The following is a 27,538-nucleotide window of genomic DNA, read 5'->3' on the forward strand; positions in this document are numbered from 1 at the left end:
ACTGCAGCAAACCAACATGGCACATGTTTACCTATGTAATAAACCTGCACATCCTGCACATGTATCCTGGAACTTAAATTACAAAAAAGCATTTGTTTAAACAGAATTTCATAACAATTAGAAGTCCAGCAGTATGTTTCGGGAAAACGATAATTATGTAGATTTAAGAGAGGATTTTAGTTGTTCTCACTGGGCCTGAAAGCTCTGTCTTCAGAGAATGGTTTTCTGAGATTCCTGCAGAATCTCGTTTCCTCTACCTACATTATCTGACTTCTGTTTGTAAGAACATTCTGTTTGTGACTTTTATTCCTCAATGATGGGCTCTTCTGAACTTTGTAATTTTCCTTTTTCAGTTTTCCTACTTAGAGAAGCTTCTGTTGGTTCATGGAGCCTGGAGCTACAACCGGGTGACCAAGTGCATCTTGTACTGCTTCTATAAGAACGTGGTCCTGTATATTATTGAGGTAAGAAGGAGTATTTTTTTTTCCTTGAAGGAAAAGGTCTTTTCAGAGGATATCTTGAGGTATTTAAAGTCATTTCAAGGCAAGGTTTTGTTCTTGTAAAATTAAAAGATGCTGCTCTGACTTTCTATAGCCTGAGTCACATGTAAGCTCCCGTGAAGCTGGGCTCACCATCCTGGTCTAGATCCTCATGCTGGATGACCAAAGTGGGCATCTGAAGCCTTTTTGCCCTACCCAGACGTGCCTTCCTCCCTAGCTCTCCTCCTGTGTTCCTCTTTGCCATGCCTCTTCCTCTGTGTCCTTGGCTGGGGTAGAATCTTGCTGACACTCACACCCCTTCCAGAGGGATCAGATCCTAGCACCAGAGACCTACACCTTGCCAGGTTAACACTGAGGTGTTGCTGGAATGAACGGGGGAGCCTGATTTCTGCCTTATTTCTCACAGACTCTGCAAGTTTTCTAGCATCCATTCACTTCTTCTAGGATACTTGGGCACTGGCACTTATGTGCGAAGGGTGTGGGAGTGAGGGGACGGTGGGGAGTAAACCAGCCAGGTCATTGACAGTATTGCAGTGAGTTCACATTCTGTTGTCAGACAATTTTCCAAGATGCTGATTCAGTTACCAGTAAAACAAACGTGCTTGCTAGAGGAGTGGGCCCAGGAAGAAGTGGAAAAGTCACTTTATGTTTGCTATTAGTGGGATTACAGCCCTGCTATAAAGGGGTGGCTTTTGAGGCCATCATGACTAATCGATTTCCAAATATGTTTGTCTATGGAGGAAGGCAATGTTAATTGTTTATGGAGTTTTGATGCTTCATTCTACTATGGGTTATTTTATGTCTGATTTCTTGACTCTTACTAAAAATAATAACCAAGGAAGAAATCAACTTTTTCTGATGTAAGCTCTGACAGTACTCAGTTCAAATAACTAGTAATAACAAGCGCCTTGCTAAGGTAGCTGTAACTAACAACTTCTTTACCGGGTTTTCTAATCTTTCCTACTCAGTCATTCAGGTCAAGCATGTAAGTTCTTGTCACACATCTGGTAACTAAACTACTAAGGAGTGATTTCCCCAAATTGTTCAGGTTGTTCACAGCCCAAGACAACCCGGTGAAAAGAGTAAATGAAGCAGAAACATAACCTGTGCTGCTTCATTCTTCAGTTGCCCAGAGTCCAACTGGAAACAGCAATGCATTTTTCTAAGTTGCACAAGGGCCAGCCTATTCGCCATGATGTGTGCATTTGCAGAGAGGATGCCTCTTCTAGTTCACACAAAAGCCCCTTGTGGGCTAAGGAGCAGACCTGATTTTTTTTTTTTTTTTTTTTTTTTTTTTTGTGAGACGGAGTCTCGCTCTGTCACCCAGGCTGGAGTGCAGTGGCACGATCTCGGCTCACTCCAAGCTCCGCCTCCCGGGTTCATGCCATTCTCCTGCCTCAGCCTCCCGAGTAGCTGGGACTACAGGTGCCCGCCACCACGCCCGGCTAATTTTTTGTATTTTTAGTAGAGATAGGGTTTCACTGTGTTACCCAGGATGGTCTTAATCTCCTGACCTCGTGATTCACCCACCTCGGCCTCCTTAAGTGCTGGGTTTACAGGCCTGAGCCACCGAGCAGCCTTGATTCTTAAAGAATGTTCCAAGCAATCAAAAGGGATCTGGTTAAAGTCCTGAAACTGACCCGTTCTTCCTAATTGGAATCTTTTGTGGGAGGTGTCCTGTCTGCTTAAGTGTTATTTCCCTAGGAGGAAAATATACAGTGGAGGCTTGAGAGATTTGGTGATATAATTGACATTTTATTCGGTGTAATGAGGTTAAAATCAATAATTTAAAAAATTATTCATAATTTGCCTGCTGGTCTTGTGCTGTAATATTCAACTCAGTTCACTCTGGGTAAGAACTTGTAGATGTTGGTGTGAGAGCTTTAGTGGTTTCTCTTTATTTTTACAATTCCCTTTTGGTACTTAAAATTCCCCTTTGGTACTTTGTTCCCCTCCTGCTCCCACATTTTTTTGCGTCTGTGGTAGGAGTCACTCCTCAACGTCACTTAGGGTCATGGACGATAGTGCAAAGAGGTATCGTAGGGTCATGGACCATCGTGTAAAGGGGTACTGGAATCCCCGTTTCTTCATGCTATCCCAGGCTTCCCAGCATTTTGTGCTCCTGTAATTGCTGGCTTTCACGGTTTCTTAATAATCTGGTTTTCTTCACAATCAGCACATTACAGATAGTCTGGACTTCTTATCAAGACATTCTGCATGGAGCTCCCAACCCTTTCACTTTTCAGATCGTCCCCTAGGTCCCCTTCTTAGTCATTTACACCTACTATCTTGCTGGTGGGTTTTTTTTTTCCCCCTTTTTTTGACTTCAAGTGGGCTGAGTCTGAGAAAAGTGCAATTTTAGTCTGCCTGAAAAATCCTATTTGGAAGGAGGCCCTGAAAGTGCCACATGCATGCCTCAAATTAATATTTCAATTGTAGCTGAGCAGCAGTTGTTAAATGGTCTTTTGTAAACAGCCTTTTAAACATTCTTTATCAAGTTAAAGAAAATGTAAAAGTCTCCACCACTCCATGCCCAATTTTCTGTTTAGTATTTCTCAGGGATATTAATTTGAAAACTGAGAAAGAAAAGTCCTTGACCGAGCCCATGTGGTTGGAGCATTGACTCAGGCAAAGCCTACCTACCACTGCCAAATTACTTCCTTGGCATCAACATGCACTTCAACTATAGTTTTAAAAATAGGAAAGTACTACTTACTTGCATGCCATTTTAGTGTGTTGTGAACTGTAAGATCAAAGATTATTGTAAGTTGATTTGCTTATTTGCAAAGAATACTTTTTTGTTCTAAAGGCAACCCTTGTAATTAATTACTTAAGTGAGAATAAGTTAAACACATTACTTATTTATCTTAAATGGTTTTCTTGTAACTCAAGGAGCGATTCTTTACAATAGCCAATATGTTGTCATCTCAAATGCCCTATAAGATACATAACTACTAATCACTTAAAAATGTAGTCTAAAGGCAATTTGACAAATTAAAAAAAGAAACCTACGCATGTGTGCATGCACACACACATTTTATGGCCTTAGCCATTATTATGAGGATCATTATATATAGGACTTGAATTGCCAATAAAGATTGTAGGGAAGAACTGTAAGCCTGTGATGTAATGCAGTCTACTCAGTTGGCATACTAATCTATAAAAGTGGATTTTTCTGTATAAGGAACACATGGATATATTCACGTTGCTATATGGAACACAAACGGAAAGTTCCCTCCACTCTCACCCCCAAGCCTCCTTCCATATTATCTGTCCTGACCTTTCTCTCTGTAGGTATGGAGATATTTATGTATACAAACAAATCAAGGATTTTAGATAAATGTCATCATGCTGTGCAGAGCCTCCTGCAACTCATTTCACCTGACAGCGTATTCTGGAGAGCATTCCCAGTTACTATGTATAGACCTAGGGCATGCCATTTCACAGAGGGATTTCCTGCAATCTATTCAGTCATTCCCTGCACTGATAAACATTCCGCTTCTCTCCAGCTTCAAACCCCAAAAGCCTTGTGGAATAACAGCTTTCTCACTAGCCCATAAATATTCCACCCAAATGAAATTGATCAAATTAGACCATTTTTACCACAGTGCCTTGAACATAACACATGCTTATGTATTTTTACTTATACAACAAGTTATTTGTTGTTAACAAATCTTATTTAATGCTTCTTGAGTGTGCCACATAAAATTCAAGCCAAAATAACTATTGGTTCGAGTGATTTAAAAAATAGGAACAAAATTATGCCATACATGGTTTCGTGTTAGCCCTATTCATAGGTAAAACTGAAAATACTACAATCTGTACGTCCATCCCCCTGCGACTGCCTTAATTTAGTACTGTTTTCCTGGTGGATTACAAAAATCGCTAGTTTCACTTCCTTGACCATCTCTGCTGCAGTTAGGATACGATTTCTGAAACATACATCTGATCAATTCCAGTGTCTGGCACAACGTCTGGAATGGAGGTGCTCGAAAATGCTGGCAATGAAAGAGTGATGAATGCCGCTGCGCCCTGCGGCCCCTTCCCAGGCTCCCTGTGCCTTCTCATGAAATGCCCATCTCAGTCGCGTCACCTTCCCCTCTGTTGTCTGGGTTCCAACTGTCACCAGCCTTCTCTGCCACTGTATCCTCCTCACTTTGTTTGTAATCAGTGTTACTGAAGTATGATTGATGTACAGCAAGATACACACTTTTTAAATGTTCCTTTCTATGAATTAAAACTGGGTTTTTATCGTTAGAAACAGACTGGGGATTTTGTCTGCCATAGACGGTGACAAGAATGTCTCAGAGAGCTCTGAAGACAGATGGCAGTGATGGTTGCACCAGGCTGGGCGCTAGAACTGCAGTGCAAGTGTCCACATGGGACCGTACACTTAAAAATGGCCAAGGCGGCAGACTTTGTTATCTATATTTTACAACCATTTTAAGATGCTAAAAAAAAGAGAAAAATGTCACAGACACTTGGCTGCTTTCATCGCCTTGAGAGAGACAAAAATGTATAAGGACAGACTGTATGCTTTGGCGAGCTTATTGAAGATTTGGAAAACAAATTTTACACGTAGTTTTGTTCTGCATTAAACTAATTAAATGCTGCATTTCATGGTCGTGGCCGGATGGACCATATTTCTCAGAAGGTAAAATCCTGTCGTTGTCTAGAATGCTCAGAGCTTCAGAGCCTTGCAGGGCAGCCACCTGGGAGTGGGGTTGGGGTGGGCAGGGCAGGAGGGCGGAATGTATTCCCTGTGTCTGCACTGGGGGTGGGAATGGGATGAAATTAGCAGAAGCAAGGAGATAGAGCTGGGTAAGGATATGTGAGTGACCAGGGAAGGGCATCTGAATGGCTCATTTGGAGTTGTATTGCCATTAGAAGCTGGGATTCCTTTTTTTCCTTCTCTTTTTGCAATAATCAAATTACATAGTAAATGTGATTTAGGAAAATTTGTCTATCAACATGTAGGGCAGATGGCAAGCAGAGAACTTACGTGTAATTTTGTAGTTTTAAGCCTGGGGCATAAATCATGCCATTATGTAACTATCTCTCCACGTAATTTATAAGCAGAAAGCAAAGACAGATTTTTAAAACTCTTTGATTTTGACAATGGGAGGAATTTGCCTTAAATGTAAAGATTAGGGGTAAAGAGGTTAGGAAAGGTCCTATAAATTTTTGAAGTCCTGATTGACCTCTGTGTGGTATCTCTTAAGGAGAAGGGTTGCGTAAATTCTTTAGCACTCCTACACTATTTAATAAACTATGAGTTAGTTATTTGGAGTTTTCTTAATAAGAGTACAGTTTCAAAGCACAGCAGCATCAGCATTTTAAGCACGTATTAGGTGGCATATGCATTTGTTCGTGGACTTTCTGAACGCCTGGGAAAAGGTTATTTGGAATAGATAAAATTTTTAGTGACCGTAAAATTCAAATAGAAAAATAATAGGGGCATTACTTGAACTTAACCTATATTTCAAAAAAAATTATCGTAGGGATCTCTTGTAAACTTTGGTATAACATAAGGAAAATATGCCAAATTATTTTTGAAATAGAGATGAGTCTGAAATCATAATGGTGATTAGTTGGTGGTTCCTAATACAAAGAATAACCATAACATATGTATATTGATGTGAAAAAGTGGATATTATGTACAGCTTGGAGTCTACTTATTTTTGGCAACACATATAAGAAATTTTAGTGTTTTCTTGGGGGTGATTAAACTGATACGGGATAAAGGCCAGGAAATGAGATGCATATTTAGCATGAAGGTCTGGAAATACTATCACTGAAATAGACATAGAGATTCTAAGACCACAGCAATTTGGGGACCAAATGAAACTGAACCGCAGAATTTAGTCGATAGCCATTTAAACATTTGTCAATATCTGACAAGCCTAAAACAAGCAAACAAACTTTTATTATACTGCAGCAGAGGTTCCCAACCTTTCTGGCACCAGACACTGGTTTCAGGGAAGACAGTTTTTTCCACAGAGGGGATGTCTTTGGGATGATTCAAGCACAATACATTTATCATTAGATCCTCATAAGGAGCGTGCAGACTAGGTCCCTTGCATGCGCGGTTTACAATAGGGCTCATGCTCCTATGAGAATCTAATGCTGCCACTGATCTGACAGGAGGTAGAGCTTAGGCAGTAATGTCCGCTAGCCCTCTGCTCACCTCCTGCTGTATGGCCGGGTTCCCAGCAGCCACCCACCAGCACCAGTCCAATCTGTGGCCCAGGGGTTGGGGACCCCTGCACTACAGGATATGAGAAAAGCCTTTACTGGCATTTTGTTTTCCGTGTCTTCGAATTTAAAAAGTGAAATGAATTATGGTTCATTATAAATTGCCATTCTAATCCAAAACGTTTTCGGTAGATGAATACTTTGATTTTTTAAAAATTGTTTTGCAAACATATATTTCCTTTTGCTGTTTTACAGCTTTTTTTTTTTCTGTTGGACCTGTGAGAGATTTTGTTTTATCATCAATTTTTTATTATTGTTTGAAAATAATCATTATTTTGCAAACTTTTTTTTGTTTGTTTTTTGAGATGGAGTCTCACTCTGTCGCCCACGCTGGAGTGCAGGAGCGCAGCGCTGGTTCACTGCAACCTCCGCCTTCCGGGTTCAAGCGATTCTCCTACCTCAGCCTCTTGAGTAACTGGGATTACAGGAGTGCACCACCACACTCAGCTAATATTTTTGTGTTTTTGGTAGAGACAAGGTTTCACTGTGTTGGCCAGGCTGGTCTCAAACTCCTGGCCTCAAATGATCCACTTGCCTCGGCCTCCCGAAGTGCTGGGATTACAGGCGTGATCCCTTTGCCCGACCTTCCAACATTGTTAGAAAAAAATCATATTTAAGTTGCCCCTTCTTTCCATTATTATGTGATTAGCTTCTTGTTTGGGGAGCCTTAATTAAATATGTTAATGCAGGGAGATGCTATGCACTTGGTCAACCCTATTACAATTTGGTATCTATGTCCTGTTAGTAACCCATGCTTCATTATAAATGATGAAGTCACTGGCTTTGGGCTGGATTTCATTTTAAATGTTAGAATCAACAGAGAGTAGATGTTTTAAACCACGATCAGAATTTCGTCCGGTAACTTTTCCCCTCTTGGATATATAATGCATGACTTTACCTGTACCTCAAAACAATGTGTTTCATTCGGGGGACACAAGAAATTTCATTACATGGTAAAAGATAAAATCCTAATAGCTAAGTTTTCCTCATCTGTTCTGTACGTCTGCCTTGGCAGAGGTAGCTTTATGTTTCCTGTTACAGCTTTTGTTTGAGGGAATAGATTGGCAGCTATGAGTGCGGTGTTAAAATGTTAATAAGTAAAAGGCAAATTGAAAAAATACCATTGACATATGGACCTTTCTGTAAAAGCTGTGGCTTCATCAAGTGTGGAACCATCCATTTTCTATTAAAAGCTTTAATAAGTATTGAGCACCTACTCTAAAGCCGGCAGAATGCTGAGACTAGGGTACTGGGACATGCCCCACAGAGTTCCCCATCTAATATGGGTTGGGGAAGAGGTGAGTACAGTCATCTCTTGGTATCCACAGGGTACTGGTTCCAGGACACACCCTCCCCACCTTCAGATGCCAAAATTTGTGGATGCTCAAGTCCTTTATATTAAATAGCATAGTATTTGCACATAATCCATGCACATCCTCTTGTGTACTTTACATCATCTATAAATTACTTAAATATCTAATGCATTGTAAATGCTATGTAAATAGTTGTTACACTGTATCAGTTTTGTTTTGTTTTGTTTTTTTGAGACAGAGTTTCTCTCTCATTGCCCAGGCTGGAGTGCAATGGCGAGATCTCGACTCACTGCAACCTCCGCCTCTGGGGTTCAAGTAATTCTCTTGCCTCAGCCTCCCGAGTAGCTGGGACTACAGGCACATGCCACCACACCTGGCTAATTTTTTGTATTTTTAGGAGAGATGGGGTTTCACCATGTTGGCCAGGCTGGTCTCAAACTCCTGACCTCAGGTGATCCACCCTTCTTGGCCTCCCAAAGGGCTGGGATTACAGGTGTAAGCCATCTCGCCTGGCCCAGTTTTTAAATATGTACTATTTTTTGTTGTTGTATTGATATTTTTACTGTTTTTCTTTCCTGAATTTTTTTTTTTCCCTGTGGTTGGTTGAATCTGTGGAGACAGAGAGCCCAGCTGTACAGCGTCAGTGCTCTGATGCCTGTGAGCACAGAGACCTCTGCATGCACAGGCCTGGTGCCAACCCCATCCCAAGAGCGTCTGGGCTTACAGTGTGTGATTACCTGGGTGGTCCCTATCTTGTGCTGATTATTATTGAGTCATAACTGCAATTGGAATATGTTGGTGGGAAAAGTACTTAGAGAAATTTCCCATTGGACAATTGAAAAATGGGAATTCACTAGAAATGTAAACATTCTGAATTCTGCTTTCCTTGCCTCATGCATCCTCATTCTCCAAGTCAAGCACTCTTGGGTCATGGGGACAAGAGGAACAAGACAGTCCCTCCTCTTGGAATCAAATAGAGATTGCGAATAAGAATTCCCACAATTTTAATATGGCATGTGGGGCTGGCTTCGAGGAAGACAGCTTGCAATGAAAACTGTTAGAAGTGGTGCTTTACAGGCTTGGTGGTGGGGTAGGGCCTCAGGATCCCAGGATGAAATGAGTTAAGACCTGAAGGATGAGTAGCAGCTAATCAGGTGAAGGGGCAGGAGGAGAGGGTCAGGGAATGTGCCAAAGAGAGCCCAGCACCTGCCTTTCCCATCCATGTTCTCTGTCTGTCCCAGCTCTGTGATAAATGTCAGCAATTAGCCCAGCCCTTAGTACCCAACACAGAAGAAATGCATTATGCTGCGGTTTTCTATTTCAGCCAGAAGAAGGCTGGAGAACTAGTTAAACACGTGCCTAGGAATGTTCTCTGAAAGGCCAGCTGGTTGCTGCTGGTTGATAAAGCTGGGAGTTTATTAGCAAAAGGTGGAGAGGGGGTGAGAGGGCAGTGAGGAGGTAGGTATTAAGCCAGAGAAATACTAGCAGTCTGGAGGGATTCCCTACAAGATACACCATCACTATGAACTTTATAAAAATAGACTCTTACTGCCCTTTCCATGTGACAATCTATGCTTTTTTAAATGATGGTTTTGCAGCCGCCTTACCTAAAAGGATTGTTATGAAGATCCAGCACTAAAAAAATGTTTTTAGGGGTTGATGGTTTAAAAATGGAGTCTTTGGAACTCTATAAAATGTTTAAATCTCCTTGGAATAAAAAAATGCAAGTCCAGAAACAGAGCCCATGTGAAGAACTTCCAGGGCCCACGTGAGCTTCGAGAGGTCAGCCCTGTGCTGGAGCTGTGCTTCATAGCCCGGTTGCCTCACTCCCACCCTACTGGTTACTGTGGCAGATGTGATAGTAATCCAGCCCACTTCACCTCACAAATGCCAACTTGCTTCCCTTCCTTAAAGGCCTCTTGCATTCAGAGATAGCACCCACATAGTTTAGTACTGATTGCTTGCAAGGGGTGAATGTTACTTTTATTTTTCCAAACTGGTTGTGACTTCCCTAAGGGTAAATAGTCCTGCCTACATTTCAGTAGAGGCACACATGTAAGAACCTGTTGGACATTTTGGTTTTGGGATTTTGTTTGGTTTTTTAAAAGATAAGAGAAGATTACATAAGTAGCATATTCTTATCTAACTTAAATCTTTCCTGGTATAATTTCCATGCAGAGAACTAAACCCTTCAAGTACTAGAAGATACATTTCTTTCTTTTTTTTCTTTTTTCTTTTCTTTTTTTTTTTTTTGAGAAGGAGTCTCACTCTGTCATCCAGGCTGGAGTTCAACGGCATGATCTCAGCTCACTGAAACCTCTGCCTCCTGGGTTCAAGCGATTCTTCTGCCTCAGCCTCCTGAATGGCTGGGATTACAGGTGCACGCCAGCACACCCAGCTAATTTTTGTTTTTTAGTAGAGACGGGGTTTCACTATGTTCGTCAGGCTGGTCTCAAACTCCTAACCTCATGATCTGCCCTCCTCGGCCTCCCAAAATGCTGGGATTACAGGCGTGAGCCACACCTGGCCTACGTTTCTATTATATTGTGTTTAACCCTATTTTTTGAGAAAATAAAGAATAATTTTGGCTGGGTGCAGTGGCTCATACCAGCACTTTGGGAGACTGAGGTGGGCAGATCTTGAAGTCAGGAGTTCAAGACCAGCCTGGCCAACATGGAGAAACCCTGTCTATACTAAAAATACAAAAAATTAACCGAACATGGGGGCACACACCTATAATCTCCAGCTACTTGGGAGGTGAGACAGGAGAATTGCTTGAACCCATGAGGCAGAGGCTGCAATGAGCTGAGAGTGAGACTCTGTCTCAAAAAAAAAAAAAAAAATAGTAATAATAACAACAACAACAATAATTTTAATTGAATGATTTAAACACATTTCTACCTTAATAGAACTTCTATTTTGGCTGAAACTCTCAAAGAGATTTTCATTCTTATGTAGTTGACTTTACCAATTAGGTTTTTCCCTGCTAAGTTTTCTTGCCATTTTGGTTTGTGTTGGTCTCATTTTTTTCTTTCTGTTCTTTCTTTTGCCAGTAGAGACTTAGTTGTCTAAAACTTTTGAAATCAGATTTCATTTAAGTGTACGACTTCTGTAACAATGTCTGAGCACAGAGCCACTGATCATGCCTGTCTCTTCATTTTTCTCTCTGTATACCCAAATAGCACCATTCTAACTAGATTTCAGTAATAACTGATTTAGGGTGGTAGAAAGCCCAAGATCTAGAATGGAGACTTCGTGTATAGGCTGTAGAAAAGGAGAAACAAAGGGATTTTCCCACACTGACTGTAAAAAGTTCGGAGAAACAAAGGGATTCTCACAGCAGTGCTTGCTATTCCAACATCTGCCCTATTCAATTTTGAGTTAATATTTGAAACTGTCCTTGTTGCCTACATAAGTGACCAAGTGACCATCAATACAGAGACTTTTTCACGTACCTGTTTTAATGGCTCTGGAGAATGCCCGATTCTCTGAGTTATTCCCTAGAGGTTTTCAGAGTCAATTCCAAGAGTATTGCACAGACTTTATATTAAGTCGGATCATCCCGAATATTTTATGAAAACCTACCCGGCCTTTTCTACATGACACGGTAGCAAGCACAGAGATGAAAAATTTATTTATCTAGATTAGGCAGAATTCTCCTGCGCGCTATGTGTAGTGCCATGGGTTGTCTGTATTTTATATTTATATTGTGTGAGTGTGTGTATTATACACACATGTATGTAGAAGTACATATGTATGCACATAACATGTATATGATTGTATGGACACAAATACATACAAATACTATATGTACTACCAGGCTTTCTCAGAGACTTAGTGTTCTTTTTATCTTTACTGGAAAAAATGTTGTTGGTAATAGCAAAGACCTTTGGTGTTAGCCATTAATGAGGCAATGCTGTGAAAAATCCTCTGCTATCTAATATGTCGCGATGAAGGCCACCAGTATGAGCTTATGTTGGAATGCAGGATTTTTCTGATGTCATGAGTGTACTCAAGTGACCACAGTTTGAATCTTTTTACTTTTAAAAACAATTCCACACCCCAGTTCTTTAGCTAAGATTGTCATCTGAAGACCTGTGCCCTGTTCATCCTGTTGCACGTGGCCAGAAGGCCCTGAAGAATGGTTTAAGCCATTTTGAAGAGCACGGACATGGGGGGGAAGGAGGTAATCATCATCGATACGTCATCCCTACCTCTTTCAAACGTTTGTATCTATTTTGTACTTGGTTGGTTTGTTTTTGAGACGGGGAGAAGACAGAGGGAGGACAGGCTCTCAAGGAGTTTGTGAGTTTAGCGCTGGCCTGATAGCCACGAGCAGCATGTTTTCCATCTTGAAGAAAGGAGAGGTGGGAATTCAGAATGGTGCAGCTGCCATGGTAAAGCCTTACGGTGGCTTTATTTCTACTTGCCAAATACTGGAAACAACCTATATGTTCCTTGACTGAGAAGTGGATAACTGTGCAGTATATCCATGCAGTGGAATATTACTCAGCAACAAAAAGGCGCAATGCACAGGATACAGGGCTTTGCTGTGCAAATGCATTGTGCTAAATGAAAGAACCCAGACTCAAAAAAATGACACCCTTTCGTATGATTTTGTATAAATGCATGATTCCACTTATTTGACATTCTGAAAAAGACAAAAACTGTGGGGACCAAAATCAGATCTGTGGTTTCCAGGGTGTTTGGGTGGAGGAAAAGGGTGACTACGAAAGAGCACACAGGGTTTGGGGGAGTGACAGAAATATTCAGTGTCTTGATTATGGTGATTACACAAGGGTGTGCAGTTATCAAAACTCACAACTGTACATGAAAAACGATGAATTTTACTGTATGCAAAACTCTCCCCCTCTCCCCCTCCCCCCTCCCCCCCCCCCCCCCCCCCCCCCTCTCCCCCCCCCCCCCTCTCCCCCCTTCCCCCCCCCCCCCCTCCCCCCCCCCCCCCCCCCCCCCCCCCCCCCCCCCCCCCCCCCCCTCCCCTCCCCCCTCCCCCCCCCCCCTCCCCCCCCCCTCCCCCTCCCCCTCCCCCCCCCCCCCCCCCCCCTCTCCCCCCCCCCCCCCCCCCCCCCCCCCCCCCCCCCCCCCCCCCCCCCCCCCCCCCCCCCCCCCCCCCCCTCCCCCCCCCCCCCCCTCCCCCCCCCCCCCCCTCCCCCCCCCCCCCCCCCCCCCCCCCCCCCCCCCCCCCCCCCCCCCCCCCCCCCCCCCCCCCCCCCCCCCCCCCCCCTCCCCCCCCTCCCCCCCCCCTCCCCCTCCCCCCCCCCCCCCCCCCCCCCCCCCCCCCCCTCCCCCCCCCTCCCCCCCCTCCCCTCCCCTCCCCCCCCCCCCCCCCCCCCCCCCCTTCCCTCTCCCCCCCCCCCCTTCCCTCTCCCCCCTCCCCTCTTCCCTCCCCCCTCCCCCCTCCCCCCCCCCCTCCCCCCCTCTTCCCCCCTCCCCCTCCCCCCTCTCCCCCCCCCTTCCCTTTCCCCCCCCCCCCTTCCCCCTCCCCCTTCCCCCTCCCCCCTCTCCCCCTCCCCCCCTCTCCCCCTCCCCCCCCCCCCCCCTCCCCCCCCCCTCCCCTCCCCCCCCTCCCCCTCTCCCCCTCTCCCCCTCCCCCCCCTCCCCCTCCTTCCCTTTCTCCCTCCCCCCCCCCCCCTCCTTCCCCTTTCCCCCTCCCCCCCCCCCCCCTCCTTCCCTCTCCCCCTCCTTCCCTCCCCCTCCTTCCCTCTCCCCCTCCTTCCCTCCCCCCCTCCCTCCCCCCCCTCTCTCCCTCCCCCCCATAATCCCATATGCTTTTTTGTAATCATTTTTATGGGATTTATAGGATGTCCAGCTGATGCACAAGTGACAGACTCTTGTTTGTAATCTCGGTAGCTTAGCCTCCCAAGAGTAATCCATCCATTCATGACTGAGTTTTGATTCAAGAAACAGGGCTTGTGATCAAGATATTGATTCTATACCTTATAAACCAGGGAACAGTTGAAAAAAACTAAAGCTTAGTCTCCTTTAAGACAACTGAAGCCTGGAAAAGTTGTACTTTATATATGCATATGTGAATAGTAGCAGGGAATTTTCTTGCATTCAATTTTCTTATTCCTGAGAGGTTAGATGGTTCAAATGTGCTGGGGCAAGGCTTTACACTAGGCTGTCAGAGCTTCCTATCCCTCATTATTTTCAAGTTTTAAGAAGATATTTAAAATGCTTATGTTTCTATACATTACATTAACTTTTAAATCTTTTAAATATGAATATTATAGTAAATAATAAATCGTACTTCACAAATGCAAAGACCTTCTGTGCCCATGTTTAGCATATTTGGTCGATTTCTTTTCCATGGCACTCAATGACAGCTGAAGAAATTTTTTTAGGGTGACAGATTGTCAGCACGTTGACATAGATTGTTTTAGATGTATATTTTTATTGGGAATGAACAGAATTTAAGTGAACTTTTCTCGTAACTATAATAACAAGGAGAATTGCTATTTCATGTGTCAAGCTTACAGGACTTTTTTCCCCCTCTTTGGATTATAGTCAACCTAATTAGCAATTATTAACGAGTATCTTATAAAATAAAAAGAAAATTTGGAATTTGCTGAAAACATCCTAACATCTAGTAGAATAGCACTATTGACAAGTAGTAAAGAAATTTATCTCAAATCTCCCTTGCCCAAGATAGAGAAAAATTAATTAAGAATAATCTAAAATTTTTTTCTGGTCCTTCATTGTACTTCATTACTTAATTAGTCCTTAGAGGAACCGTCAAAACTTGGTAGGTGGAGACAGCCTTTGCTTATATTTATCTGTGAGATGGAACTAGAATATGGAGTTCACAGGACATCTTTTCCCTAATGTGTATCTTTCTTTTCTTTTCTTTTCTGTTTTTTTTTTTTGAGGTAGAGTCTTGCTCTGTCACCCAGACTGGAATGCAATGGTGTGATCTCAGCACACTGCAACCTCCACCTCCTGGATTCAAGCAATTATCCTGCCTCTGCCTCCCTAGTAGCTGGGATTACAGGCGCCTGCCACCATACCTAGCTAATTTTTGTATTTTTAGTAGAGACAGGATTTTGCCATGTTGGCCAGGCTGATCTCAAACTCCTGACTTCAGGTGATCCGCCCACTTTGGCTTCCCAAAGTGCTGGGATTACAGGCATGAGCCACCACACCTGGCCCATATCTAGTTTTAAAACTATGATTACTTCATAGAATCCTGGTTTCTTCAGAAAATACTTTATCAGGATGAAGGGCTAATTGTGTGGTTATGACCTAGTTACTGCTGGAAGTGCTGGAAATCATTCAATAAGAAGGCAGGTGTGTGGTATTTACTCTCTCCAAAAATTTGGGACCCTCTCTTCACTGCGTAGGGGCCATGAGGACAGGAGTTCCGAAAGGAAGCTGGGACATACATGAAACGCCTCCTTTTTTTCTTTTTTTTTTTTTTTTTTTTTTTTTTTTTGAGTCGGAGTCTCACTCTGTCGCTCAGGCTGGAGTGCAGTGGTGTGATCTCAGCTCACTGCATCCTCTGCCTCCTGGGTTCAAGTGATTCTCCTGCCTCAATCTCCTGAGTAGCTGGGATTACAGGTGCACACCACCACGCCCAGCTCATTTTTGTATTTTTAGTAGAGACCAGGTTTCACCATGTTGGTCAGGCTGGTCTCGAACTCCTGACCTTGAGATCCACCTGCCTCGGCCTCCCAAAGTGCTGAGATAACAGGCGTGAGCCGCTGCGCCCAGCCAAAATCCCTTTTAATGAAGGAATGTCCAAGCTGGTTCCCCAGAGGATGAAATTAGGCAGGGACCTAATGGGGAAGAGCTATTTCCAGAGAGGAGAGAACAGGCCTGGCTTCCTAAAGGGCTGTCTCAGATCTTCATTCAGCACTGGCCCAAAGGAAAGTATTTCTCCACAGTCATTTGAAATGGCCACCGTGCCACACACAGCCCTTACCTGGATTTCTTTTAAACTGCAAAGATTTTAAAGGAGAGATCTTTAAGGACATGGAACCCAGGGAGGAGGAAACACCTATAAATTTTATGTAGAAGAGAAAACAGTTTTAATTTTTTTCTGGAAAAAATAATGAAGAGCTTCCAGGGACCTTCAACAGTTACCTGCAGACACCATAGGTTTCTTGGTGTGATCGCCAGCAGGGCTTTTCCAAGCAGATCCACAAACGTGCAGTGAGAATGTGGATCTAGCTCTATAGATTCTGGCACTGGGGGCCGAAGTGCCCCCTCAACACTTCAGGAGCCCTGCTACCTGCCCTGCGCTATCCAGATCCTCACTCAGCTGTCAGAAGACTTTTCCCTTCTCCTTAAGGGAAGGAGGCTTTAAGGCGTTACCATCGCACCAGAGGCAGGAATAAAAGGAGCCTACAGTGGTAACTTAAAAACAACAAATACAAAAATAAAGCTACTAAAACTTAGTTGCAGAATGAGTGACGTTCACAGCTTCACTTCTGACCCTAAAACTGTGCCCCTTGACAAAGGTGTGCCCTTGGTCTTAGCCTGTGTCAGCCTTCCCTTCTTGGGTGAAGGATCATCTAGGTGGGAAGCACTTGGAAACTTTATTTGTAGTTACTGAGCCAAAGTTTGTACTTAAAACTATGATTGTCAAGCATATTTAATGACCAAGAGAAAGCTTTGGTAAGGTAAATAATGATTTTTCATATATAAACTGAGCTATGCAAAATATGCACATATAAAAAAGACTAGCAAGATGAAAAAGAATATATCAATATACATATATTTGGATGGTAAATTCATAAATGAGTTTTTTGTATGTGTTTTACGGATTTTTTTCATGTTGTAAAATGCTGTGTTGATTTTTATAATCAGAAATATATCACATTTTAATTAATACATGTTTTTGAATTGATTCTATAAAGAAGGGGTTTAGGAGAAAGCCAACCACGAGTTGTAGCTGGCATGCATATTAAAAACAAAATACCCCCAAAACCCATAGAAACAAAAGTGGCCCACCGCAAGAAAAATTAGGATATTATGGGAAGGAGGATCACTTACAGAATCTTAAAATATTTAAATTATTTTGCTGTCAAGAATACTCATGTTTTTATTACCAATATATACTATTCAGTACTTTTTCAAAACGCTAGTCCACCTCAGCATGGTGTCACAAAGTTCCACTTCATGAGTCTCTAGTGGACATTTGATAGTGTAGATACCTTTGCATAAGCTGGATTTTAAATGTACCAAAATATCATAATAAATTTATGATGACGCAAGGTACACAAAACTGCGCTGCTGCAAAATCTATTTTAATCTTTAATTTTACATTACTTTTTTTTTTTTTTTTTTTTTGAGATAGAGTCTCACTCTGTTGCCCAGGCTGGAATGCAATGGCACAACTTCAGCTCACTGTAACCTCTGCCTCCCAGGTTCAAGTGATTTTCCCTGCCTCAGCCTCTGCAATAGCTGGGATTATAGGCACCCACCACCACACCCGGCTAATTTTTGTATTTTTACTAGAGACAGAGTTTCACCATGTTGGCCAAGCTGGTCTCAAATTCCTGACCTCAGATGATCCGCCCGCCTTGGCCTCCCAAAGTGCTGGGGTTACAGGCATGAGCCACCGCGCCTGGCCTACTTTACTTTTTTGAATTCCAGGTGTATTATTCATTAAATGTGGACATTGAAGAAAAGAACAGTGTAGTTTCCATGGTAGTGGACTATATTGTGTTTTATTTGGTTCTTCTATATTACTTGGTTGTTTTTTTTTAATCTGTGTTTGGCTATTTACAAGTTTATATTTTGATCAAATGAATAAGATCTGGTATTCGATAGCACAACCAGGTGATTATAGTCAACAATAATTTATTTTATATTTAAAAATAACTAAAACAGCCAGGCGCCGTGGCTCATGCCTGTAATCCCAACACTTTGGGAGGCCAAGATGGGCAGATCAGCTGAGGTCAGGAGTTTGAGACCAGCCTGGCCAACATGGTGAAAACCTATCTCTACTGAAAATACAAAAATTAACTGGGCGTGGTGGCACACGCCTGTAATCCCAGCTGCTCGGGAGGCTGAGGCAGGAGAACCGCTTGAACCCAGGAGACAGAGGTTGCAGTGAGCCAAGATCGCGCCATTGCACTCTAGCCTGGGTGACAAGAGCAAAACTCCATCTCAAAAAACAAATAAACAACTAAAACAATAGAATTGGATTGTTTATAACACAAAGGAAGGATAAATTCTTGAGGTGATGCATATGCCATTTACCCTGAGGTAGAATGCCTATTTCAAAATATCTCATGTACCCCATAAATATATACACCTAATAAGTATCCACAAAAACTAAAAATTTAAAATTTTATTAAAAAATAGAATAATAATTTACATTTCAGTAATTGGTTATAGTAAGTTTTTAAGAGAAATGAATAAAACTTTGCATTAACTATTCAGACTTGAAACGATTCATCTGCAACTATATAGACTGTTAAGGCGGGTGTTCCCACTTTTTTAGGAATTTGATGGAGAGATTGTCTTACTACCATAGGTTTTACTTGGTTTAGGTTTTCTTTTCTATAGTATTTTTATATTTTAAAGAGTCCAAACTGTTCATTTAATGGCATGACTGTTCATGGGTGGAGTCTCCCAGAGCTGATTAGCTGTTTGAATGCAAGTTTATTACTCATAATGACACTTTCTTTAAGTGTTAAAGTTTTGGTAAACATTTCATCTGAATTCATAAAATTAAAATTGTTGATATTTCATTATCAGTGAAGGGAGAAACTGTATAGAATTAGCAGTTGATTCTGTTTACACTGTGAATAATTATCTATGGAAAGGGTACCCTGATTAAATCTGACCTATTTAAGAGATAAGTGAATCTTAAATGCTTAATTTACAAAAGTTTGATCTATATCCAATGGGAATGAATCTCTTTTTGTATTCCATGATTAATTTTTTTCAAGAATTCCTTAACTTCCATGTTATTTTCCCTGTTTAATTTTGCAGAGGCTATAACTTCCTCAATGCAAGGTTCCTTCACTCTTGAGAATCTCCTAGTTACTAGTGGCCACCATGTGTCACATAATGAGCTTCCATACTGAAATCAAACCAAGTTTGTTTCATTTGCTTGTAAGAAATGGTAGTTATTCTTCTGTGAAGATGTATATGAAATGATCAGTGATGCATGTAACTGAAAATCCCTCAGGGAAGCATTTGTTTGTGAAAAGTGTCGTCTCGTCCTCTAAGAATGTCCTCAGCTTTTTTTGTTTGTTTAGGGGAGGACACAGGAACACGGTGGCATGATGTTACATTTGGTGATTTGGTGCACACAACAGTTTGTGGTCATGCACTTCAATGTAACTCTTGTCCCACTGGCCTATCCAAAGTACAGATGTATCTTCTTATAGATGGCTTTTAAAAAAATAGAAAGCCCATCCTCAATGGATAAAAGCTATTGCAAACAATGTTAAATCCTTAATAAGAAAATAATTTCAAATTGCTGTGCATTGACAATATTTGAAGGGAGTGGGGGTGTTGTAAGGGATCTTTTTAGAAAGAAAGAGCTGAGAGACATGAATTTTGCAGTGCAGAGAACATGAGCTTTAGATTGAAGCTCCAGTTGAGTGGCCTTTCTGTACTTCAGAGTCAACATTATAAAATAAGATTTAATTGACCTCTCAGGGTAGTCGTGGCAGTGAAATGATGCAGGGGAGGCAAAGCTTTATGTCTATCCTCTTAGGGTCCTGGCTGAGTCTGAGAATTAAATGGACATGACAAATTAAGCCAGGCACAGTAATCCCAGCTACTAGGGAGGCTGAGGCAGGAGGATTGCTTGAAGCCGGGAGTTTGAGACCAGCCTGGGCAACATAGTGAGACCCCCATCTCTAAGAGAAAAAAAAATTGACAGAACAAATTAACAGGAGAAAAGCATAGCAATTTATTTAATGTAAGTTTTATGTGGCACAGGAGCCCTCAAAGGAAAATAAAGATTAAAAAAAAAAAAAAACACGGAGTCAGATATTTTTATATATTGAATTGGACAAACAAGGATAAGTTGTGAAATGAGATAAGGCCAGCAGGCTTGGCCTAGGGTAGGTAATTGTTGGAGAAGGAACTAGGATGATGAGAGTTAATTAACAGCCTTTGCACAGATTTCCCTTGGATTCAACCTTCTATCCCTGGTGATAAGAATGCTACTTTCCTTTTGGAGGAGGAAGGACATCTTTCACCTGGGAGTTTCACCCCCTGCCTTTCAGAAACAGAACGAAGGTCACAGTGGTCTTCTTGTGACTCCTGTTTTTTAAGTTCCCTTAAATCAGAACTGTCAATATGCCAGAACGTCTTATTTTTAACTCCTTTGGTGGCATGAATGTAGGAGTTCCTACCTGAGTCTAAACACATGCAGCCCCTTCCCAAACACAGAGTCAGGGCCATAGATGATTATGTGGAATCTGACAGAAGTTTGTCACTTGAAAATAGTTTCGCACAAGTCTGCTGCATTGGAGGGCAGCTGTGGGCTGCAGGAGAGCCTGGAGAGAGTAGTCCCTGTGGACTTGCCTCCGTCCCTGAGTGTGTTTAGATGAACAAGGACCTTTCCCCTGAACATTCATCTGCATGGATTTTTAAGGACTCCTCTGGAAGCCGCCCTCACAGCGTTTCAGGTGCTCTTGCTGATAACAGATGAAGCTGCCGTAAAGCAGGGGGATGTGATTAAGCAAAACATATTTTCTCTTTCAACCCAGAAGAGCAAAATAGTAACTCTACTTCATGAAAGCAAACTTGGATATTCCCAACAGAACACTCAGATCTTCAGGAAAATGTAACATATTTCCTAAAGGAGATTAAAGATGAAACCTTTCATCTTTATCCCTATATGGAGAATATATGGCTCCATATATTCTACCATAATCATCATAACAACAGCAGCTCACATTTATTGGAGCTTTTAATGTACCGTCCATTGCTTTAAGTGCTTTACACATACTGTGTTCACTTATTTAATGTCAGTCAACTCCTAAGCCCCTGTTAGATGATCTTCATTTTACGTAAGGAAGCCAAGGCACCCATGCGATGTAACTTGTCCACACTCAAACAGCGGCAAAGCCGGCGTTTAAACCAGACATGCTGATTTTAGAACACTGACTGCATATGCTGCATCTATGACGGGTAAAAATGTACAATGGAGAATGGTGGGAACCAGTGCCAGGAATCTGTGTAGACCTGGTCAGAGCAGGAAAGGAAATAAACACAGTTACATAATTAGAAAACAACAAATTGGATAATAAGGTCAGTCCTGAAAAGTCAACCAAAAGATGCTCACGCCAGACATTTTGCACAGTATCTTGAATCAGGTCCAGGTATCTAAAACAAGCCTCTTTCCAGTGGTTTTTCAAGAATCTTGCATATGATATAGGGTGAAGCAACTCATTTTGACTTTAAAGGAGTTGTGTGGCAGGTTCCTGGACACCTGGAGGCACTATATGAATTTCTGCCTAAAAGTTCATCCATAGGAAGGAGATTTGCTGAACTGAGAAAGTGAACATTTCACAAGAAATACATATGTCTCCATGCGAAGAAGTAGCTCCCTGGAGGATCGCCGTCATGCTGCCTGTTTCCATCTCCAAGCCCTGCTGCAGCCTGCCTCCTTGTCTCCACCCAGGCCTGGAAAACCTAACCCTCATAGAAGTCTCAGTAAGCAGCAGTGAGAATAACCATAGGGTGTTACAGGAGAGATGGTTTTGGCAGCCAAAAAGGGCTTATGATCCCAAGATCCACCTTAAAAGTGTTCTGTTGCACAATTCTGTATTAATTCTGAGCAGAGGCAGCAGAAGGCATCTTTCGGGGTGGAGAGTTTCTGAGATCTTAACCGTCAGGAAAACGACACTTCCAGGCCGCCGTGGAAACTGAAATCCAAGCCCTAATCTTGCTCAGAGCTTCTGAGGTCTGTTTGTAGGAAAACACTGGGTTATTGTCTGAATAACATACATCCAAGTTACAATGAAAAATAAATCTGCCGCATGGAAAGAGAATGAACATTTGCTGGGTAGAGTTTATGCCTGGCTAGATGCTCACCTCCAGGCTCTAGTTATTCTACTAGGGAGTGCAGTCCGCGCTCCCTCTTCTGGGATGGCTGTGGAGCCCAGGGCATCTCTCTCTCAGGCTTTCAACAAGTCTTATGGGCTGTCTAGACTCGTTCTCTTGGAATGAGTTAGTGCTCTGACCTGAGGAAAATTCCCCGTGTTTCTCAGTGTCAAGCCAAAATCTCTAGGGCTTTGGTATTGCCCCACGGTTCTGGCCCGTTGGCCAAACACATAAATCTTTTTGCAGCTCATACAGGTAAACGTGAGCCAGTGCTGCTCTTACAGCCTACCTCCCACATCCCTGTCTGTGGGTGGCTCTCTCCTGAAGATGGTACTTCTCCAGAAGTTTCCAAATGATCAGAGAAGAGCTGCTTCTGGGTACTCCTCCTCCTCCTCCTCCTCCTTGCCAGAGGCCTTGAATTTGCTATTGAGAGATTTGGCAATATACTCTGAAACGTGAAGATAATGAAGTGATTGGGTGTGAACAAATGTTACTTGACTATTCAAATATTAAGAATATACGTGGTGCATTAGTCCATTTTCACACTGCTAATAAAGAACTGCCTGAAACTGGGTAACTTATAAAGGAAAGAGGTTTAATTGACTCACAGTTCTGCAGGGCTGGGGAAGCCTCAGGAAACTTACAATCATGGTGGAAGGAGGAGCAAGCGTGTCCTTCTTCACATGGCAGCATCAAGGAGAAGTACAGAGCAAAGTGGGGGCAGAAAGCCACTTATAAAACCATCAGATCTCATGAGAACTCACTCATTATCACAAGAACAGCATGTAGGTATCTGCCCCCATGATTCAATTACCTCCCACCAGGTCTCTCCAATGACACGTAAGGATTATGGGAACTACACTTCAAGATGAGATTTGGGTGAGGATACAACCAAACCATATCACATTAGAGATTTGTTGTATGAATAGCTGAACTTTCTAAAGTTTTGCCTTGCAGAAAACACTTCCTATTATTGTTCCAAATAAGTATACATCATCTTAGAACTTGTCTTTACAAATATGAACAATGAGTAATGGCAGGGAAACAAGTGATTAAGATTCAGTGATTGAGGCTCAGTTTCTATACTGGCAACTCAATGGAGAGCTTGAAGACCAGCAGCTACATTCCCTGTCTTGATCATCCGGGGGTAGGAAAAATATTGAAAGATGGGATGACTAATGCCTGCTAAATGCTCGCCAACTTTAAAAAAAAAGTGACTTTAGTATTATGAGATATGAATGGTATGTTTTAATTAGAAACTACAGCAATCCTAAGTGAGCTTCATTTCTTACACAAAATATAAGAAGATGATACATGTTCACTGTGCTTGAGAACTTTTTCTCAAATTCAGCGCAGAAAGGCAGTCTGTGAGGCAGTAGGAAATGTAGATGCTGGAATTCTGTTATCAGTATGTGTATCAGTTCTGACTGAGTTGTAAAATAGAAGCCTGAGGTGCTGGATATTAATTTAGCAATAGATAAGTCTGAAAGTAGACTTACCTTCAATTTCATCATAAAAGTCAACCTCCCACCTAACATGTTGAAACTCCTGTGGTTGTGAAAGAAGAAAAATGAGGTTCTACTTCCCTTTCATTCCATGAGCCCCTTCAGTGGTTACTGCCTCACTAGACGTGCAAGTTACTAGAACCACAGAATATAAACTGTTACATAAAATGATGAAATATGCATACGGGAGCTTTTTAAAATAAGAACTAATTTGTATGCTTTGGAAAGACTCAAAGGTGAGTTTGTTATTTTTTTAAGTGAATTAGATATGGGTGAGACAACTGTGAAAAACTGGAGAATTTTTTTTAAAGTCATGAAGGATGGTGCACTCAAACTGCCTTGTAATTTTTCCTTAAAAACCCCTGAAACTGTACATGTTCTAACTGAAATCACATTGACACATTACAGTATCTATGTGTGATGGAGAATATGGAGCCGGGAGAGCAGTTCTTGGATGCAGAACCACATTTTGGTTGAATGACTTTATGTTTATGTATTCATAGTTAAATGCAATATGTATGTGGTCAGGTTTCATGGCTTTTTCAAGTGACTGCAGATCTTAAGTAAATCGGATGACAGGATTGTACGAGATTTAAAAAACGAATTTAATATAAACTCATCAATTTGTTGAAACTGAATATCAAAATCAGAACTTCAATGTTTGGGGAACAGTTAAATCTACAACATAGTAATTTAGTAGAGGTTCACAGAGTCAATTTAAGGAATATCCCATGATATATAAAAATATATATGTATATTATTAAATTGTATATTTGTAAAGATGTGGCCCAGATATGAACTTTATTTACCTCCATTCATATAATAAATAAATATCACACAGATTAGTTGTGCTGTCCACCTCTCGTGCGTGTGCACAGATCAGCCTCTGGACCCAAAATGCCACATCTCTCTTCCCCATATGTTAGTATTGAAGTTCTGTCAATCCTTCAAAAACTGACTCAGATGTTACCATTACCTGAAGGCTTTCCTAGGTTCTCCACATCAAACTGTGGTTCACTTAGCCAAACCTGTTTGTCGTCAATACGTTGGACTATTACCTCCTGTTTCCTGTAGCTAGAAGTGGTGCTTAGTACTATGGTTTTTGGAATCACAGTATTGAAGAGGCATCTGAGAACTGTGTATGTGTTTGTACACAATACCCAATCTCTAGTTTTTCTAAAATGCCATCTCTGGCACATTTGCTTAACTTATTTTAAAGAGCGCACACTGAAATCGTATGACAAGCAGCACAAGAACTTCTGTTTTCTGTGTCAGAAGAAGTAACAAATGATTATACACAGCAAGGACAAAGATATGAGTTTTTAGAGAAAAAAGCACCTTAGCAATAATATCCCACTGGCGAAGTAACTACCTATGCGTATCATATATTGTATACATTGGCAAAGCATTTTGTTTAAACTTTACCTTTTAGTTTTTTCCAATATGTATAAAATGCTTGTCTTAATTTATAGTCATTTTCTGCTGGGGGTGGGGTAAGGAATGGCCGTTTTAATGATATTAATGTACAGTGGATTCTTGGCTATGAAGGAGTGTTACCAGATATTACAGCTTGTATTAAAAGTGTGAAGATAGAAATAAGTGGTGCCTGTTTGAAAAGCTATAAGATTTAGAAGCCTGTCTGCTCTGACAGGGATGGTAAAGCTAATTTTAATTCTGAAATGTAACTTCTGTGTGTTTTACAGTTTAATTTTCTATGATGTTAACCGATTTTATATACTTAGTTTTGTAGCTTTATAAGTATATTAATCTAACAGTTAAATAGAGAAAAACAATTGTTCCTACAATAGGACTAGAATGTGTGGCTAGTTTCTCTTATTGGCGCCCCTACACAGTGGCGCTTTCTGGAAACACATTCTAAATGTAGAAGTGTCTTTAAAAATGAGCTTTTCCTCTTTTTCTGTTAAGACAGAGCTTCCTTTGGGCTGGCATTTTGTTTACTCTGAAGGGGCTCCTCCGGGAGAGACACTCTGAACCCGGTGCACTGGGAGTGCCAAGCTGCCGCAGCCTGCTTTGGGGACCCTGCTGAGTGACTTCTCAACTTAGTGCACAGAAAAATGAATTCTGTGCACTTAAAATCAGAGTCTCTGCCCAAGGGGACTTCTAGCATCAAGAAAAGGTAGAAGCTAGCTGAGGTTTAAGAGGTTTGTGTAGGAGAAAAATGAGGCGTTAAATAGTTCAACACTGCCAGCAGATTTTTAGCATTGTTTAATAGCTTTAAATTATGGAGGTCTTAGGTCCAGAATGTAACAGTTATCCAACTCACTGACATTAAACATGCAGTTGCCAGCTTCTGTTTTCTTGGTCATTAATTTTCAGTCTATGTATTTTAGGTGCCTTGCTAAGGATTTTGTTAAAATAACTTTTCTTGTTTGCATTCTCATTTCCTACAAATTCGGACTTTGCTTTAGAATCCAACAGATACTTGGAGTTAGCTTATTTTTTCCTTCTACCCTTATTTTTTTCCTTCTACCTTTTATTTAATGAAGAGGCTGGGTGTGGTGGCTCACACCTGTAATCCCAGCACTTTGGGAGGCTGAGGTGGGCATATCACTTGAGCATAGGAGTTCAATACCAGCCTGCACAACATGGCAAAAATCTGCCTCTATAAAAAATACAAAAATACAAAATTAGCCAGGCATGGTGGTGCACACCTGTATTCCCTACTTGGGAGGCTAAGACAGGAGGATCACCTGAGCCCAGGGCAGTCGAGGCTACTGTAAGCCAAGATCATGCCACTGCACTCCAGCCTGGGCAACAGGAGTAAGACCCTGTCTCAAAAAAAAAAAAAAAAAAAAAACGAGGTAAGATATCTTTTGTCTGGTTATAATAAAAGCTGTATGTAATATGTGTAATTTACTCAAAAGCAGAGCTTGCTTTGGAAATCTCTACATGCTTGAAATTTAAAGCAGTACAGATATAGTCTCCATATTAGTCCATACTGTAAACCATGCTGGTGTTCTAGGGATTGAGTATGAGTATTTATAAAATGGCACATGGCACTTAATTTTGAAACTGTGGAAATATTTAAACTACTGTCTTGATGAAGGCTGTAGATCAGTGTGAGAACTTACTAGTTCTCACATTGATTTGAAGGCATTCAAAGATGCTAAATGATTGCCAATATAGCTTTTTCTTTTCTAGACTGTTTAATTCATGGTAGGTATATCCAGTATGTATAAGAAAGTTAAAAAAAATGCAAACACTTTAATCTCAAATAACAGTATGCAGTGCTCTAATATAATATCTGCTACTCTGAAGGGCAGCTCATAAGAGCAGGCTGCTGGTGATGAGATGAGAGGTCATTCTTCATTTGTTGGAAGATCAATTTTATTTCATGCCCTGGAAATGCTTGCTTTACGAAGAAACATACGTGGGGCAGCATGTATCATGAGGTCTCCAAAAGAGAAAAGATTTGTTCACAGGGCTAAGTTGCGGAGCCAGGAGAACAGCTCTCAAATTCACCTCCCTGTACATAGGCTTAGGAATTTTTTGGGTTAGGAAGAAACAGGTTCATTTGTGCAAGCCTAGTGGGGATTCATGGCACTTCATATGACATATATACAGAAGATGGCAGTTTTAGCATGATCTGTGGGTGGAGTTTTTTGGCCCTCTGGCTTCAAAAGGCCATCTCTCAGGCATTTGCACAGGCCCACTTGAAGGGTTGGTGGTCTCAACTGGTTTGAACTGAACAGCAGCTGGCCCAAGTTCCTGAAAAACAACTGAAGCCAACATTACCACGGTGACCCAGGAATGTCGTCTGTAATGCAGCCAGTGCTGGTTAAGTTTCAGTGTTCTGTGGCACGGCCTTCAACTTCATGGAAAAGGGACAAAAATAACATAAAGCAAGTGGCCAGAAACAAGCAGAGCAGCAGTTGTGATCAGATTAACCTTTTGGTTTCACTGC

General features: G+C 41.7%; 1 protein-coding gene across 2 annotated transcripts in view; it reads left to right on the plus strand.

Annotated features, from left to right (window-relative positions):
• The window catches only part of ATP8A2 (ATPase phospholipid transporting 8A2), a 653,147-nt gene that overhangs the window by 406,474 nt on the left and 219,135 nt on the right, over positions 1–27,538 (plus strand). For both annotated transcript variants that reach the window (XM_050766819.1, XM_050766821.1), the window contains one exon: positions 354–464. In XM_050766819.1, coding sequence (XP_050622776.1) covers positions 354–464 — 111 coding nt within the window. The remainder of the gene's footprint in view (positions 1–353; positions 465–27,538) is intronic.

Source organism: Macaca thibetana, chromosome 17 (assembly GCF_024542745.1).
Source record: "Macaca thibetana thibetana isolate TM-01 chromosome 17, ASM2454274v1, whole genome shotgun sequence".
NCBI lineage: Eukaryota > Metazoa > Chordata > Mammalia > Primates > Cercopithecidae > Macaca > Macaca thibetana.